At 40.5% G+C, this 19319-nt stretch overlaps 1 protein-coding gene across 1 annotated transcript in view; it reads left to right on the forward strand.

Moving 5' to 3' along the window:
* sh2b3 (SH2B adaptor protein 3) overlaps positions 1-19319 on the forward strand; it is a 57580-nt gene that overhangs the window by 1548 nt on the left and 36713 nt on the right. Inside the window, exon 2 of the mRNA XM_008418261.2 lies at positions 16523-17641. Within this exon, the coding sequence (XP_008416483.1) occupies positions 16550-17641 (1092 nt within the window). The 5' untranslated portion in view covers positions 16523-16549. The remainder of the gene's footprint in view (positions 1-16522; positions 17642-19319) is intronic.

Below are 19319 nucleotides of genomic sequence, written 5' to 3' on the forward strand. Positions count from 1 at the left end.
TAAAAAGATCTGTAAAAGTTAAATAACTTGAATAAATATAGTGGAGATTTATTCTAAACTAGGGATGCACAATATATTATGGGATTAACATCATTATTTGTATAATTTTTTAACATATCAGCGTCAGTTCAATATGAAAAAACTAGGCTGATATTGGTAGCCAACCTTTATCTCCATCTTGTTGCTGTTTATGTCTGTGTTTTTGGAGGGGATTGGTCATGAGAGATTCCTATTCTAAACATTTGCTCCAAATCGATAAATAAATCCTCTAAACAGCATTATCACTGTCGTAGTCACTATAGTCCATTATTTTAACAGCACTCAGAGTAATTGTTTTTCTGTTTTAATTAAAAACAGTTGGATCATATTATTCTTTGTTGCTTAGTATTTTTGTTTAAATGCTGTGAAGCAGCGTTATCGTCATCACACTGAGAATCTCACACCTGCCCATGTCCAATCAAAAGTCAGGGTTTCAAATCTTATCCAGTTGCATGCAAGCACCACTTTAAACAGCTGTAGCACTAGATGCTAATAGATCTTACAAATAACAGGTTGATTGTTAAAGTTTAGTGGAAATAACTTAAATTACAAATTGCTCACATGCATAAACTGATGTGCAAAACATTTTCCTGAAACGAGATCAAGCTAGATTGTTGATACGTTTCTATCAACACTTTTTGCTGCAAAATGATTTCTGCAGCTTGGAGCTTTTTTTGCTGTGAGGACAGTGAACGCACGTCAGCATGTTGCATCTGATACCTCTTCCTCCTGCAAAATGGCCACAAGCTGGTGTTTTAAAACTCTGTCGTAAATAGTTGTAGGAAAAGCATGTTCTCACGGAGTTTAAAAAAGAAAGTAATGTCAAAATATTCACAACGCAGACAGCTCGCCTTGTTCTTGTCCCTGTTGCATTAAGGTTAGCATCACGTGATGCAAGTATTCATTAAAAAACGCTTCATTCTAGTCAGATTTTTATATTAAGCAAGTATCTTGTTTAATGCTTGTAAGCAGTAATACTGGCTGTAACCTACACATCAAACACAGTGTAAAACTAGCATTCTGTCATGTCATATTGACTTTCTTACTAGTTTTTAACTGATCCATTTGCTTTGAAACACATTTCGAGTTTGTAGTAATACCAGAACCCATCTGAGGTTTAAGTTCCTGCAAGATTTAGTCATTTAGATACAATCGCTGTCCCACCTTGAGTCACTGAACACAAAAGAGAGACAGACGTGCCCCAGGGTGAGGAAGTAACGTCTGCTAACATGCTTTCCAGGGTTTTACTCGCCCGCAGATTTCTCTTTGGAAAAAGGCAGGCCTAGACAAAATGTCTGTCATTTTTTGCTTTTTTTTTTTTTTTCCAGGCTTCCAGACTCTTACTTTGGAATTCTAGACATAAATTAATTGTTTTTGTTGCTCTTTAAGAGTTCTCTTGACGTTTGCTGATGCCAACCGTACAGTAAAACCCTTAAAACTGAATCATTATAATTTGATGAAGTTGATTTGTCTTCCCTGAATCTTGTGGCATATTAGATTAACTCTGTTGTACATTTTTCCTGCTATAAATATCCTGGGATTCTCCCCCAGATGGTGGCATGACACTTGATCAGTGGGGTTATAACAAGGTTTTCTGCAAATTGACAAGATTATTTGGTTGGCCGGTTTGTGCACTGAAAATAAATTTTTGAGGAGAAAAAAAAAGAAAAGCGTCTTCTTGGAAATTAAACAATTTTTTAAATTTTATTTTTGTCAATTCGAGCCTCCTGGAGCTTGATCTCCTTGCTTGTAGTCATGCACAAGCCAAACAGGTATTGCAGAAACACAAACTAGAAAATGTGTCACACTCTGTAACCCCGAGTATCAGCTGCAGATCAGGCAATGTCATGGTTCCATGTCTCTAGCTGAGATGTTATCGCAGACATCAGCTCTTCCGTTTCCCTCAGGGGGTTCTAAGAAATCCACTGGTGAGACCACGAGAAAGATCTGACCCACTGTGGCCTCGCAGGGAGGGGATGCGAGCGTGAAAAGAGTGAAATGAGAAAGATTGGAGCTAATTCAGGGGATAACTTGGCAGGCAAATACAGGTCAGATTCTGCCAGAAGAGAAAATATAAAATAAAACCCAGACGCATGCAAAGAACTGAAGATGTGGTTTTTTTTTTTCTGGTGACAAAATGCTTTTTTCTTTTGCAGTGAGTGTGTATTTATAGTATCTGGCTTACTTTGCTGTCAATGCCATAAATATCAGCTTTTTAGGCCTGCAGTGTCCCTGAGTGTGCTTTACAATAAGTGTTATTTAAAGTCTCTGTACTTGCTCGTGTTTACTTCAGAGCAGATCAGTTTTTTTCAAATCAACATCCTTTTCGTCCGCAAGGATGTTGCTAAAAAATGTGAATGTGCCTGTAGACTGCAGGTTTCCTCCTCAGGTTGTGCAATCAGGCTTGTGAAGAGAAAGCTGTGTGCTTCAAGGGATCTGTCCAGTCCCCAGGCTGAAACAGTCTTATGACTTTTAATCAGTTAGTTTGATCATCAGTTCAAAGCTTCAGTTACTTTTCAAACAAGATCATTGGGTAAAAATTCCTGTGCAGTTTATGTTTTATTAGCGAAACCCGAAATTAGATAAATGGAAAAGTGACGAGAGTGAAAATAATTGTCTCATTGGTGCATACACACACACACACCGAATACCTACTGTGGTGTGTGTGTTTAGCAGAAATGGGAGTCAAGCCTCAGCTGAAGTGAAAGTAGGATCTCATTCTCACGCGAAAATACCACGTTTGCGTCATGTTAGCATTTACTCAAACGCAGAATATGCTACCGATGGAGAAAAGCAGAAATCTTGGGTTATTGGGTATTTTGTAAGAGCGAATGCTAAAACTCGGAGTGGCTCCTCATTAGGCCCAATGTGGAAAAGTTTATAACTCCTGAAATAGCCTTCCAGGAAGTCAGATGGCTGCAGATGATTCACAGCAGATCAGAGTGACTGAAGGAGTCAATTATCTCTCAACCAAATCCCTTCACACACAGTCACGCTCTCATACACACACACACATAAGACAGCATTGAAGATTTTGAGTCTTGCCATGAATTTCACAAATCACAATGAATCACAAGCACATTACAAGCAGGGGGTGGGGGGGGRGGCGACTGGAGGGTGACTCATTCATAAAGTCATGACGGAGATGCTTGTTGCGCTCAAATATTTGAATTGGCTGAAATTGTCTGATTTGACTCAGCCGAGTCATGAATGATGAGTTGTTGTTGTTGGTTTCTCAGAAACGTAGCCTGGGGTTCAAGGATTTCCAGTAAGGGGTTGAGGTGAGTTTGAGTTGCAGAGAAAAATGCTTAAAATGCACCAAAAAGTGTTTCAGTGAATCCAAGGGCATGCAGAGGGTTTGCATTGGAGTTGGGGATGACAAAGTTGCAAAAAGCAGAAACCATGAAAACATTTCCATTCAGCAGCCTTTGCGCTACTTTACAGGATTTGATCATGTTGGTCTCTAATGATGCTGCAGCTGAAGGCTGCTGGGAGCACACGGGTGTTTTTAAAGATACTTCAAAACAGGAAGTGAAGATGCCGCTCTAATATGTGAAAGTCATGAATGAAATACCCAATCATTGCCACTATATCCCCTTTTTTGGTATTTAAATTGGGTGAATTGCAGTTAACACCATGTAAGGAGTGAACTAGCTTAGCTTCTTTTACTCATCCTGAGAGATGAGGTTTAGAAATGTGAGCAAAAACAGGCATTAAATAGCAACCTTCCTAACATTTAGTCATAATATGAATTTTGACTCATATACTGTTTTTTAAAAACTATTTTTCCCCTGTCACTTTTATATTACTAAATAATAAACCACATATTACTGTGATGAGTTATTGTACTTTGACAACTCTGAGGCCCAGAGGTATTTTTTCACCTCCCCTTATCTAAAAGCTCTATCAATTCAGCTTTTCCATGTCATTATGTGACTTTAAGGCATCCTATAAATGTCAACATCTCTCTCTGCATGATATTACATGGTATGCAGTATATTATAAATAATGTATTATCACAGAACCAGCTCCCTAGCTTTGCTTCTACCTTTCCAAGCGGTTTCGCCTCCGTCCTTTTCCCACGCCACAGGAAACGGCCAGAAAGTGGCCCTGACTTTATTTCTGTGTGTCTTAAGAATAGCTGCATTGTGTTATTGCTGTGGGAATGCAGGAGAGAGCAAGAGAATATTTTAGCCAAAACAAAAGCTCTGTGTACTTGGCAGTATTGGCAGTATTTTGTCTAAACATGCAACAATAAACAAGAGGTCGAGCACAAAGACTCGGGGTTAATTTGGCCGTTCTGCGATTCGTACCCCTCGTTACGTACCAATGTGTTGCCTTTTCTCTGCTTCCTACTTTTATTTTGCACCTATGTGCTACAACGTCTGGTTATTTTTCATTATTTGCAAGCATTAAGGAGATAAATTGTTAAAAAATGCTTTAATCTTTTTCTGTTTGGACCTGTTAACACATATTAACAGGTCCAAGGACCTGTTATCTACCAGCAGTAGATAAAATATATCTACTGCTGGTAGATATATTTTAGTTATTTAATCATATTTCCTTACTTTATATTGCATATAAAATATAGAAAAGCAAAATAACTATTCACACCAGCGCTGTTTAGTAGGCAAACTCTAGTCTGTTTCCCTACAGAGTCCGGTTCATCTGAGGAGGTGTGAATGCGCAATTGAACTCAGGCTCGACTCCAAAGGCAGGAGTTGAAACAGGGCATTCTGGGTAAATGTCACCAAAACAAACGCACAAGTTTAGCGCTAGCAGGAGAAATGGCTTGTGCTCTCTTACCGAAGACAAAAGAGAAATCATACAATTGCTAAAATGACAGTACTCTCATTTTTTATTACATTTCGTGAAGAAGGAAGTTGCGCTCGGTGTCTTCTTCAGAGGTTTTCATGTAATCTCCTCCAGTAGTTCTTGGTGCAGCGCCACCACAGGTGAGGGGAGGAACATTTTGGATCATTTGACAGTGCAGTGTGAAAGCGAACCACACCAACTGGATATGTAACAAATATTGCAACTTTGGTCCCCAATCCAACTGAGCCCACCAGACTATCAGGTGTTGAGCTCCTTTTTAAGAAGAGTGGGTTTTCTACTCTTTGGTGTGGTGTTGAAGGCCCCCGCTGTGAGTGCAAAACAAAGGATTGAAGCTTTCTGAGGGGATTTCTGTTTCAACAAGGTGTTAGAAGAATATTATGTCATTAGGTTTTAGAAGTGGGTTTCCACAAACGTCTCTTTAAGATCAAATGCATCAACTGCAAGCTTTAAATGTGAAACGGGCAGAAGCTCTCGTTGCGGCCTTAATCAGCTGATGGCTTCCTCGGGTTGTGGGAACTCGGGGCACAAAGTTATCTCATGTTTCAGCGCTGCTTCCTCCCTTACAATATGTTCTTCAATTATGTAAGGTGCGCGTGTCTCGCTTTCTGCTCTGTTTGCCATCAAAGCTCTTTCACATCTCACTTCACGCAAACAGGAACCCGGAGCGTCAGGGCCCCATCCCGAGCCTGCAACAACTGCAGGTCTTTTATCCGTCGCCCTCCGCTTTCATGTAGCCAATCAATCAGCCAACGATTTGTAAAAGAAAACACTTAACTGCGTGCAGCTAATGTCAGGTTGTTCCACTTTTGTTTGTTGCATAGCAGCGTTTTCCACTCAAGTATAAAACATGAAGTGAAAGGGACGAGGAGAAAGGTCACCTCATGTCAGTTCGTGTTAACTGGTGTGTTGGCTACCAGTGGGATCCGGCTGCTCAGCCTGACAAAACAATGCTGAATAGTGGCTGCTGTGGAGAGGATTCCTGGCATTTTTCTTCTGAGAAAAGATTGAAATAATACTGGGTTGTGGGGACAACCTGATGCGACCCTATTGTTTCTCCAATGTTTATTAGTTATTTAATAGTGTAAGGTCGTTTTTAGACTTGTTATATTCAAGCTTTGGGTAATTTTTCTTGATTTTGAATGTTTTATGAATAAATTGACACTGATAATGAAAAACTAATAACTGATAATATTTAAATATTTATAGTTTTGAGCCTCTAAACTGTTAAGTGTCATAACTCAATAGTACCCCCGAGGTGCAGTTAATGGCTTAATTAAGCTCATGTCGTGGAGAATTACCGCCCTTCCCCAAAACACCTGAATCCAAGCCTGTCACAGTAATTAATAAATCAATGAATTGCATAATAAATTAAAACAAGCTCAATAATTTCCATTTGGAAGATTGCTTTTCCTCATGTCTGTCTTTTTTTCTAGCAAATTGGTCTCAACAAGCCCCTTTTTTGAAAGGCAGTTTTGTTCAGAGACTTCAGCATCAATTTTTAGGTGTTTTGTTTATATAGACTGAAAGATGTATAAGATACTTTCCAGTGCCAGTGTTAAATGTTCATTAGAAATGAAAGTTTATTGATCTTTGAGAGGGTACACTTGCATTATTACGCCATTATGTTACTTGAAAATGGAGTCAGAACAATATTATTGTTTATCGCTGTAACTTCTAGGACGATTTATCATCCAGGAAATTTTTTTGTCATGACTCTCCTACCTGAATCAGATAAATGGTTGGTTACCATGGCTTTGCAGTGAATGAATGGCTGATGATGAGGGAAGTCGGCCATTTGATTCAGGTGTGCTGCAGAAGGGATACATAGACAGTAGGACTGAACTTGATCACCTCTGCTGTGACTCAATGATTCACCCTGAAATATTTCAGATTTTTCTTTATCCTAGGAGCCAAACAAATGATTCAAAACCAACAAAATCAGCATGTTTCACATGTGAACAAACTCCTGTTAGAGATTTGAATGGATTGATATTTCCAACACATTGCGGCATTGCAACAACTTTGGATTGTGTGTTAGAAAAAAGGGACAAACTTCAAGTTTGTGTTGAAACATCACCCGGTGGCCACAGTCAGACTTTTCCTTTCACTCTTTGAGGTCCTAATCCAAGTAGATCACCAACTGATCTACTTTAACCTTTGTCAGAATGTTTCCTTTAAAAGTTTAGGACGATACATATCGGGATGTTGATAAGTGACCAGTTTAGCGCAGGTATAAATCATCCTAAAACCAACAAAGAAAAACCTCTCAAAATGAAATCGAGCTCTGATAACTTTGTCATGTTATTGTTTGCAATTACCTCCAGTGGGGCTGCACAGTGGCGCAGTTGTTAGAGCTGTTGCCTTGCAGCAAGAAGGTTCTGGGTTYGATTCCCGGCCCTGGTCTTTCTGCGTGGAGTTTGCATGTTCTCCCTGTTCATGCGTGGGTTTTCTCTGGGTACTCCGGTTTCCTCCCACAGTCCAAAAACATGACTGTCAGGTTAATTGGCCTCTCCAAATTGTCCCTACGTGTCAGTGTGTGTGTGTGCATGGTTGTTTGTCCTGTGTGTCTCTGTGTTGCCCTGCGACAGACTGGTGACCTGTCCAGGGTGACCCTGCCTCTCGCCCGGAACGTTAGCTGGAGATGGGCACCAGCAACCCTCCTGACCCCATTAAGGGGCAAGGGTGTAAAGAAAATGGATGGATCGATAACCTCTAGATTGGCAGATTTGCAAAGTAACTTTGACTTTTATTGTCATTCCAACAGTGAACATGGAACAAAATTATGTTTTGTTTGGCTCAAGGACACTTTTACAACCAGCGATTAAATCTAGGGGGACTTGAAGTTTAAGTTTACAGAATAAATATAAAAATCTCCACCAATGACCACAAAAAATCAGCAAAAATGGGATCTGGTGTCTATTTCAAATGGGTGAGACGCGTCGGTCGAGTCCATCTTCAAATTTTCCAAAAAACAAAAAAAGATTGTTGCAAAGGGGGAAGCATGCAAAAGTCCTCAACCGAACTGACATGGTCTGAGGTGCTCAGTGTTTCAGTTTTAATTGTAATTCATGAAGTCTGTTTTGCAGGATGCATCGCGTGCCGCTGTTTATTATAATCTAGCTTTTTAATATTAATTCTAAATAGGAAGCATCACGTTATCTAAAGTATTATTGATCTATTAAGTTGAGGTGATTAAACTGTAAATTGTTATCGGCTAAAACAAACAAGCAAAAATAATCTATAATATCTTCCTGTGTTCAATCAATAAAGAGACACGCTGGCCACACTTTGCTAACTTTTGTTTTTCATCCACTAAATTTCTCTACCTGCTTGACCTTTGCAGGGTCTCATGGGGTCAATGGGTGAGAGAAGAGGTCACCAGTTTGTCACAGAGTAACACAAACAGCCGTGCATTCACACAAGGGCAAAATAGAGTGGCCAATATAACTAACACGCATGCTTTGGGGAAAACATGCAACTCGGCACATAAAAGGCTACATAATGTATGAAATCGCAGTAATAATGGAAATCTCAACACATGAAACATTTTGCTTATAGCTGAGTTTTAGTATTTTTTATATTTCATTCAAACTATCCTTCCACATAATACATTTATCATAAGGGCTTTGATTTACATCATTGTCTTGTAAAATTTCAGTTATTAATGGTAAAAAAAAATAAAGGAAAACTAGCAGCATAATCATTATTTGGGTTGTTTTCTCCACTGTTTGTTTCACAAAACTGTCAGTGAATACCAGTAAATTTCAAAACATGAATAAATGCAGTTACTGTGTTATATAAATTACACTTTTTTAAGTAAGTGGCATCTTGAAGAAGTGCATTTCAAATGTGAATGTTTTTCAAGAACAGAATTTGTTTTAATGCTCCTCAAATCCATACAGTTAATGGGAAAAAAAAAAAAAATAGTTTGTTTTTTTTGGTCATTTGTAAACTTTTTTGTTATACAAGTAGCATAAAACGATGCTCCATATCACCCACATGTTGTGACCAGGACGCTAAAACTCAAGGAGAGCTGTGAAAATGTTGTGATGACTTCAGAAATACAGGAATTTTCAAATATAATGCAACTTTATTGAAAATCTTCAAGAACATTTCTGCTTTAGTGTGTAACTTTAGCAGCAGTTAGCTTAGCTCAGTACTCATTAGCTTCATAGGTGTAAAATGAGCTGATCAGGTTTGGCTTTCTGCATGAAAACAGAGCAGTAGACTTGCTTTGCTGTGTTGTTTTGAATGAGTTTCCGTTTTTGCAGGCGTCGGCTTTAGATGGAGCATGAAACAACCGGTCCATCTGTGTTTGCTTTAAAGAAGAAAAACCCAAACATGTTCTTCTAAATATTCATGAATCTTGAAGGGTTTTTGCTGGGTTTTCATCCCAGATGTTTTTCTGGCCTTTGCAGGAGGAAGTGGTCGATTTGGTGTTTTCATATAATAATCCTTCCACGTTGTCTTTATTATCACAGTGAACAAATGCAACAGGAGACGTTTTCACAAGCGGTGCTTGTTGTTGTAGAGCTCAGCACAAAAGGTCTTCCTTCAGCAGCTCTTGAGTCATCTCCCCGGTTCTTGACGTGATGCCGTGGTCTGGTGTGCCTTTGTGCGAGTGTGTGTGCACACACTGCCTCTGCCTGTGTGCGCTGGTTGCTGCTTGCCAGGGCAGGGCAGGGCAGGGCTTCCTGTTTCTGTGATTGCTGCCCAGGCAGAGCAGAGTCGAGATCCTTTCGACTCTGTTCCTCTCTTGCTCTGCCACCTGGACCTTTACCCACAAACTTGGCGCCATCTCCACTCCTCTCGCCTCCTTGCTTGCCTGTTATTCTCGCTTCCTGCCTGCCCTCTCATTATTTCTAGCTATCCTTGTGATTTTTGTCTCTCTGTCTCCTCCTCTTCCTTTCCTTGCTTGATATTTCTCTCTCCTTCCAGCCTTTTTCTTTGAACAGCTCCCACTCTGACACAGCCTCTCTTTTTCCTCTGTAAATTTATCCACCACTCTGATTCATTCAGTGATTCAGAGACTGAAAATTCAGAGGCGCTAATAAAAATGTCCTTTTTTTTTTTTTTTCTTCTGGGGTCTGTGGTGCACATGGTGGTGCATTTTATTAATAAATTTTTTCCCCCTTCGGCCGGTTTTTACAGGAAAATCTGGAGCTTTTGATGTCTAAGCGGGCCTTGATGCCATACAGATTAATTGAGTCACATGCAACAGATTGAATCCGGCCGATCTCTGCAACAAGGCCGGAGCTATAAAAAGGTCAGACGGATGTGGCTTGTCGTAAATTACATTTTACCTAATGAGTAATCTCAATTAGCAGCACATCCCATTTTGGCAGGAGTAAACCACCAAACTGTGCATGGACTATGGGAACAAACTCATTGAGAGGCAAACCGGGTCTTTTGGATTTGTTTTTTTCTTGAAAGTGAAAAAATAATAATTGAACTGATTAGTAAAGTGGAGAAACTTACTTGAAGTTTGATGAAAATATGACTGAGCCAAATCAGTCAAATTAACTCACAGCTGTTTCTGTGGGAAAACCCAGATTATTGGCTATAAAGCAAGAATTAAATAGTCAGGAAATTATTTGCTGACTCGCTGGATAAAGTCTGAATCTCATAACTAAAGATCTTGTTACAATAAATATGTGAAGCAGTTCCTCAAGGTTGTTCAAAGTTGGATTTTGCATAAAATCTTTTTGTTAATTATGTCAAATATCAAAAGTACTATTTTGTTTCTCTGGTTCTTCTGCAGTCTTGAACTTTCTGGAATCAGGATAAGAATTGTTAAGAGATAAAAGGCTAAAGTTTCTAAACTTAATTCAACCTGGGTTGAGTTTTTTTTTGCAAACAAATAAAAACGAATCACAGATATCAAAATATGATTTAATAAATTAAAGGTAATCTCCTCCTACTTGGTGTAGATCTGATGAGGTGAAAAGCTGAAAAAGCGCTTTACCCCATTTGACAACATAACTGCTGTGTTGTTTCATGAGTTGTAAAGCACACAGATAATCAAAGCCCACCAGTGAAATGTTAGAATGAGTAAAGCACAGTAAAGTAGATGAAAAGTGTGGAAATGCATGAATATTTGCAGGAACCCTGCTTAATATTGTCCAGTTGACCATACGTAAGAAAAAAACCTGTAATTGTGAATATTTTGTGTACTTCTGAAGAAGTACAACAACAGGCTACTTGTGTCACAGAGATGAAATCTGGCAGGTTGTAACATCTGCAGATCATAGAATTGAATACAATATAACCAACATCAAATATTCACAATTTTGCTGAAATAGAGGGAGAATTATCAAAGTATTTATTAATCCAATACTGATTGGTTGTGTGTTATTTTTACACAGAGTCCTCGGGAGTCCTGCAGTGACTTGATTATCATCAAAGAAGGATTATTATTTTGTAGGTATGCAGAGACATGCTTTTAGACCAGAACATTTATTAAATTATTGCCATTCTGTTTCATAGTCGGCGTCTTGCATGAATGAGAAATAAACAGGCTCTTTTTGCATGACGCTCAGCATGCAGCCGGCGCTCTCAGTCGCCTGATATGAGTACTTGACCCGAAAGCTCAGAGACCACATGAGTGTGTGTGCATCAAACAAGCTGTTCCCAACCGAGGGCGACAGGGAGCACACAGTGGTGTGTGAGAGCTGATACCGGGCTCGGGAGATATAAATAGGACCTCCCTGCAGTTGGGCTTCCACCAGTCGCACTGATAATTATCTCCGTGTTGTATAAGCGTCGGTCTTTGTGGATTTTAATTTATTGCCTTTTCTGGTGGAATAAGTGAAGTTTCCTGGGTTTTATTTGCTCAGTTCTTCTGTCTGAGTTTGCTCTGGATGCACTTCAGCAGCAGTTCATGTTGCTAGATGTTAGGCTCAGGTCCTGGTGAGCCTCTACTAGAGCAAAAGCATCAGATTTTCATGTTTGGCATTAAAAAGTTTTTTAAAAATTACCCAAAATGTTAAAAAGTTGGTATTCTTTTGGCCAAATCTTCCTAATTGTCATCATTGTGACATAGTTGCTGCACTACCAGTTCCAATTAAGTGTTGCTTTTTATAAGAGTATTGTTTTTATTCGTCTTCCAAATTATTTTTGAGAAATTCAGCAAAACTTCTTTCCAACTCTTCAATGTTGTGAGGTTTAGCATCTCAGTTTCAACTATCCACCTCAAGTCTGGTGACATCAATGGTAACAAAATTTCAATTTGCCTGCAGAAACTGAATGCATGCATTGCCTCTAAGAAGTCTGTTGGAATTGCATTGTTGCACACATTGATATTTGTTGATTTTTCAGCTTTAATTTTGAGGGGAATCTCACTTTTAGGGCTCTTTTCCTCTCTTATGCTCATTTTGTGCCTTTGGCCTGATATGTTTGTTTTTTTCTTACTAGTTCTTTTGGGTTTCTTTGGTTCTGACCTCAGTAACCAACCTGCAGCTTCTCTGAAACGTAAAACAAATTTTGTTGGATTTCTTTGGGTTTGATCTGGATTGTAATTCATTGTTTTATTGGGTTCAAGTCACAAATGAGATTTAGAGCCTCAATCAATCGAAACAGGGTTAACACAAATATTTAGACATTAGGTAACTAAATTAAAATCTAAATTAGATTTGAGCATATTTATTACCATTTACCCCCATTATTCATAAAAAAAACTTAACTACAAAGAGACATGATCTGATGGTTTATGTCCATCACATCATGGACAGGAAATGAGAGAAGGGACAAAATGGACACATTTTGGTATGAAATGAGAGGTGAATTGGTCAGGCTACGTTTATTTCTTGTCTGATGAACTGCAGCAGAGTTAAGCTGCCAAAGCTTATCCATACGTTGCTCCATGCAGAGTTTCATCAGCTCCTCATGGTGTTTGAGGTGTCAAATTACTTTAAATGGCATGAAAGACATGAGCGGAAGATGAGGGTGAAAGAAACGAAAGAATGCTGAAGCATTGACACGTGTCCTGATGGAGTATTTTCCAGTTTGTTTGGACTTGCCTATGTCGTTTGATTTCCAGCTGAACGTTGTTCCACAGAACCATAATGTGGCAACAAAGCATCAACTTAGGGTTAGAGTTCCTCAATAATAGCGGAGAAAGAACAACAAAGCTGTTTTAACCTCTTTTTGTTCTCCCTGTGGCCCTCAGTTGAGGTAAAAATAAAAGGAAGCGAGGATCCGATCACATCTGGTGATCCTCATGCCAGAGAGAGGCGAGAGGATGAAAAGAAAAAGGAAAACCCTGGGAACAGAGACGGGCCCGAGGGATACGGCGAGAGGAAGTGTGTGTCTGTGCATGAGTGTGTGTGCATGTTCTGTAGTTGGTCAATGCTGAGTCATCGCTGGGCTGGCCAGGCAGATAGAAACAGGCTCTCGCGGTGGGGGGGGGGAGGCCAGCTGGAGGGTGGCAAGCGCGCACTGAGCATGCTCCAAAAACTACAGGAAGGGAATTGGTTGTTGTGACAGGACGCATCCAGGAACCGCGGTGACGCAATGTTTCACGATGACAAGTTTGCTCAGCCTCATTGATGTACGAGGACCGTCCGTAGATCCACCGCCGCCTCTCCAGGGAAACTTTCTAGTTTTATTAAGAGACTACGCACCAAGATTTAACAAGTTTTCATCTGTGAGCGTCAGCCACAAGATAACGAGACAAGTTGCTCCATGTTTGTCTCGACCACAACGACGTCCCCCTTCCCCCCGCCACCACCGCTCACTCCCTCCCCTCCTGTTTCTTGTGGATTTCTGTGATATGTTGGACCCGGTCTTTAACCCCCCCCGACTCCCATCATCCTTCGCTCACAAAACCTTGCACACACATGAATGCTTCCTGTGTTAATAAAACCTTCTTGGCACAGAATGAATCCTTTTCAGTGCTACAGTGGTTTAGCTGTAAGTGTGTTTTGATGTTCACTGGAATAGGGTAACGGCAGAGAACAGAGTTTTTGGATCAGATTGCCTCCAAAATTTTACAATATTTAATGTCATGAAGCCGTAAAATAAAATGGTGCTTCATAATAAGAAAGCCTTAATTGAAGCTTGGTTCATATCTGTTCAGAGGACATTAGGATCTTTTTTATACTTTCGTCATAACAATTGGTAAAGAAAAAAAACACATTTTTACTTCCTGTAATAAAGTAATTTAAAAAAAAAAACAAGAAACGACTGCGGAAAACCGGAAATCTATAGTTACTAGACAACAGTCAGTCAACTTTGCCTTGTTGTCTGAACTGTTTGATTCTACTGACTACTTTTTAATGTCATGAATATCATTTCAGAGATTTTTTTAAGTAAAAGTCAGAAAGTATGGCATACATTTGTACTCAACCCCTTTAATTTAATACAGATGCAACTTTTGTTGCAGTTTTGCCCATGAAAAGACTGAAAATCATGCTCTTTATTCTTTGCTAAGTAGCTTGAGCTCAGTCAGAATTGTGAATAGCCATTTGTAAGCTTTGTCACAAATTAGCTTAAGGGTGTTTTCACACCTCATAGTCTGGTAGACTTGGTTTGAACGGGAAGTAAAATTTCAACATTGGTTATATTTTCAGCTGATGCGGTTTGCTTTCATGCTGATGAACCCGTTCACCCCCGTGCCTGTGGGGGCGCTGCACCTAGAACCACTGAAGGAAGCAACACAAAAACCTCAAAAAAAGACGAGCTCAAAATCCTTCTGGTCAAAATATAAACAAAAATGAAGTACTGTCTGATTTTAGCGGTTGTAGGATTTCTCTAGCAGTAGACTTTGTTTTGGTTGTATTTACCCAGAATGCCCTGCATTATAGTCCACTTTCTGCTTAGTGTTCACACATGCTTTCAAACTTGAAGCTTCAGCCCAAAAGTTTGAATTCTTTTGCATCCTCCAACAGGTTTTTTCCAACATTTAGCTCGATAAAGCTAATTATTTTCTCCCTTGCAGTGTTAGTTTTCTATTTAGCCACCTTCTTCTACATATGCTGTATACCTCTACATTTTGCATTTCAACTTCTTATGGCATTCTTAGAGTTTTTTTCTTCTTGCCAAACGTCTACAGAGGCCAGATTTGTAGAAGGATGACTAATAATTGTCCTGTTGACAGATTGTCCAACCTTAGCTCTGGGCTGCTGCTTTAATTAATGCTCCCCCTGCCCAGCCTGTCTGTTTAGGTTTATGGCCATGTCTTGGTAGATTGGGAGCTGTGCCACACTGGATCGACTCAGTGTTGCTCTGTGAGATCGGGGTGGACTATCACAGCAGGAAATGCTCACATGGTTTGTTGTTGTGCCATACGTTTTTCATTATTGGATGATTCACTAAACTGATATTCAAAAATGATTATATTATTTCGACTCCCACTTAGGAAAATATCTTGTACATGTTTATGTCAGTAAATGTGATAACAACATGACTCGAGATACATAAACAAGTAATAAAGAGGTGTTAATGTCTTTCATGGAAATAATTAGTCTCTCCGGTTTTGTCCAGTTTTATCATCTAAAATGTTTTCTGCTGCAGTAAACAAGTATGCTGAATTATTAGTACCTAGTTAAAAAAAGTTATCCATCAATTCATTTTTGAACGTTATTAATAGGAATTAATCATTGTCATAATGAAATTTGAATTCTCATCATGATTAAAAATATTTCACAATAACAATAAACGATTTGATAAATTCCCGCCGCCAGCTGCTTTTACTTTGTGAAATCCCAGTAAAACTCATCAAAATTTGTGGTTGTGCTGTGAGCAAGTGAGAAAAGGCCTGAAAACATTTGCAGTTTCTTGTTCTTAAAAATCCATGTCAGCATGTTAATGTAGAACTACAACTTCCTCCCCCAATTTCTTTGTCTTGCGACGATTTTTTGTTATGTGTGTGGAATAAAACAATAACAAATTATGTTGTGTTATTTCAAAGAAATGAAATCCTAACCTCTTATTGGTAAAAAGGAAAAACCCAGATGCATTATAAATAGGATGTGTGTTTAAAAGGCTTTATTTGACGTCGTGGTTCTGATGTCTGCTTTAAGGCAACACTGACTCACTGGGAGGTGAGAAAGCAGAAGGAAGACTGAAACGGGTCGCATGCAAATACAGAAACACACAGATGGTTCTGCGCGCAGTGTTGTTGATTGAGAAGTTTTTAATTTTACTTCCTCAACCAGCCCTTCATTCACTGTCTCTCCGACCCATTCCCATCAATTATTTCAAATACTTAATTCAGTTCAGCTTCCCCAAACATTTATTTGTTCTGTTTTCTAGTTTTCCGTTCATTCAGCCTGTCTTTTCAGTGAACTTTGGTCATGCTTTTTTTCTACAAGACTCATCTGTGGTTGATTGCCCAAGATTTTTTGCTTAGATCCTTGAAATCCAATTAGTGCCACTGAAAGATTGGGCACTGATAAAATCAGCCTGTTTGGACCAGTGGTTCAACTTTTAACCAGCAAAATAAAAAATCTTTGTAATTCCTGGTGTGTCGTGTCGTTTAAGAGGGTAACATGAAAAATCTGCAGAATGTGCCAATTTCTTTCTATCTGATTCATCAGCTAATCAATAAGAATAATCGATTAGTAAAATAATCGGTAGCTGCAGCCCTGTAAGTTTCTCCTTCAAATGTTCTCAATTAATTGATTTTTGTTTTTCTGTGTCTCTGCAGTGATTCCCTGCCAGTCTGGTTACTGCAATGAATGGTAACACTATCCATCCAGCCAACACCACTTCAGCAGGAGGAGGTCCGAGCGTAGCGGCGCCACCCAGAGGCTGGTGGGAGTTCTGCGAGCTGCATGCTATCGCCACCGCCCGGCAGCTGGCTGGACATTACCGGAGCTTCGCCAGTGAGCGCCCGCAGCATGATCTGGTCCCGCCGGAAACCTTCTCCAAGCACTTCACCGACCTCTTTCAGCAACACTTCTGCCAGGAAGTCGACAAAGATGGCGCCTCCGGAAGCGCCTCCGCCACAGCTCCCTCGCCGCACGCCCTGATCAACCAGCTGCGGCACTCAACCTTGTCGCAGGACTACCGGGAGGCGAAGCGGTCAAGCGGAGGAGCCGCGTCGATATCCACGGTACCAAAAGTGGAGCCGGTAGTGGTGAGTCCAGAGCCGGAGCTGCCTCTGAGATGTGCTGCCAGGAACTCCTTTTCCGGGCCGCGAAGTGTCAGCGGCGGGTCGCTGTTGATTCAGAGCCACAGCAATGACGAGATCTCGGCCGCAGGTCGTCACCAGCCATCCGAGCGCCACTCCTCGGACTCTTTGGTGTCGGGTTCTGGAGGACATGGCGACGTCACGCATTTCCCTGTCAGCCAGATCCAAAAGACAGTGCAGTGGATTTTCCAGAAACGGCAATCCCGCAGCTCCCACTCCTCCCAGGACCTGTCTCCCAGCAACCCCAACCCCGCCACCGCCAACAACTGCCCCTCAAACAACGGCGACAGAGTGGACGAAGGCTCGTCCTCATCCTCTTCCTCCCAATCGTTCTCTTTTCAGAACTTCGAGGCCACGGCTCCGGCCGCGTTGCACCGACCCAGAGTTGTCTCTCATCTCCTGGAGGGTTTCCGTTGGTTACGCAGCAGAAGCATGCGGCTCCGGAGGCTGGACGTGAGCGGCTGCTGCAAGGAGGGCCAGCTCAAGTACCTGCTGGTGGATGACACTATCTCGGACTCTCAGCCCCACTGGCAACGCTGCCGCCTGCTGGTCAGGAGGATCAGAGACGCTCAAAGTGGAGGGGGCAGAGCAGGAAGCGAGAGGTACCAGCTGGAGCTGTACGATCCCCCAAAGGTAGGATCTACATTCCCAACCATCTGTTCAGTGTCTGTCGTCGCCACATAGCATCGGTTAGCTTTGTGTAGAACTCGCATCTGGTGAATTTTTCCACATCTTGTTACTTTCTATCTTTAAATAAGATATATCACCATGATTTTAAAGGGGATCTTTTTATGCAACATTCACACTTTGCACATTTTTGTACTTCTTTTTGAGTCTTTTCTGCTTCTACAAACAGCCTAGTCGCTTAATAAAATGACTGAGACAGTTTTAGGCAATAAGTTAATGTTGTTTGGTATCTAAAAATGAGCAGTTTCAAAAAACTTTCGAATGTAATGTGACAACCCAGCAAAACCCGTCACCTAGCAACCCAAGCTGAGCTCCAGCACGTTTAATCATTTGGTTTACTGCTGTATGTTGATTTACCATTCAGAAACCGCTTGCTGCATTCTTGTTGGTTGCGCAGGAGCCTCAACTTAAGCTTTTCAAAGATGTACGGCTGTATAACTGTGCATCTGTTTGCAGCCATTTTCACTTGCAAGTGAAAACGAAGCATGGTTTTTATTTGTAAATCAGATCATGCTCAGAGTTGAAGGAGAGCATTTCGCTGTGGTTCTTGCTTTACGTTTTGGGTCGTTGTCCAGCAGGAAGGTGAATCCTCAGGACTTTAGCAGCCTCTGAACCAGGGGATCAAACTCATTTTAATTGTGGGCCATCATACGTATCTTCAAAGAGCTGGTAGTGGCAGAATGGATCAATAAAAGTACCCATTAAATGTAGTTAAAATGTTAAATGAGTACCTGTTAAAATTAAATAATATGGAACATCAAGCTTCTCTCTGGCTGCTGTAGAAAAGCACCCCCACAATATGATGCTGCCACCACCAAGATTCACCATGGAGTTGATGTGTTCAGGGGGTTGTGGCTGATACTTACATGAGAAACCAACCTTATCCTCTAATCTTATCTACCTCAGCAAAGGTGTGAGAATCAGCCACTGTCCTCTTTTGCTCTGCAGTGAGATCTGACTGACGGAAACGCCACCAAGTCACGACTGCCGGTGCGCTGCTGCCAACTTAGCAACTTTATTGGTATAATGTGGTGACTTTCCAGACAAAACAAAATCATTTGTTATGTTTGTTTTGTCTCAGCATCGGCCTAAGTCTGAATCTTAAAGATTTGTGGTCAACCCAGAAAACTGTAATCGCTCCCCAACTTAATATAAATGAACTCATCTTTAGAGGTTTCTACCTGCAGCAAAATGTTGAAAAACTTGTTTCTTTTTCCTTCCAATTCAAATCATGCTTTTCAAATGAAATCCCAATTAAATACAATTAATTTTGTGGTTCAAACATGGCAGCTTTTACAGAAAATTACAAGAAAATATTCTACATTTTTAGCTTTTTGGTTTTATGACATGAAGTCAACGTGTTCCACAGGTTTTCCTTCGAAAACAAGAGATGTGGAAATGCTTAGGGCAGCAGTGCGTCAGTCGGTCTAAAGCAATCAGCTGATTGTGAAATCCATGCGGGGTGACTTACAGTAAAACCTTTCTGAAAATGAAGGAAGGTGATTGGTATCATTGCCAGTAAATCCCACTTCTGCAATTACATGCTGCGTGTTTTTATTGACAGACATGTTTAGGCTTTTCACACTCGCTGCAGGTGGTTTTGAGCTTTTTCCGTCTGACGTGG

The sequence above is a fragment of the Poecilia reticulata genome, linkage group LG9, assembly GCF_000633615.1.
Source record: "Poecilia reticulata strain Guanapo linkage group LG9, Guppy_female_1.0+MT, whole genome shotgun sequence".
NCBI classification, from domain to species: Eukaryota; Metazoa; Chordata; class Actinopteri; order Cyprinodontiformes; family Poeciliidae; genus Poecilia; species Poecilia reticulata.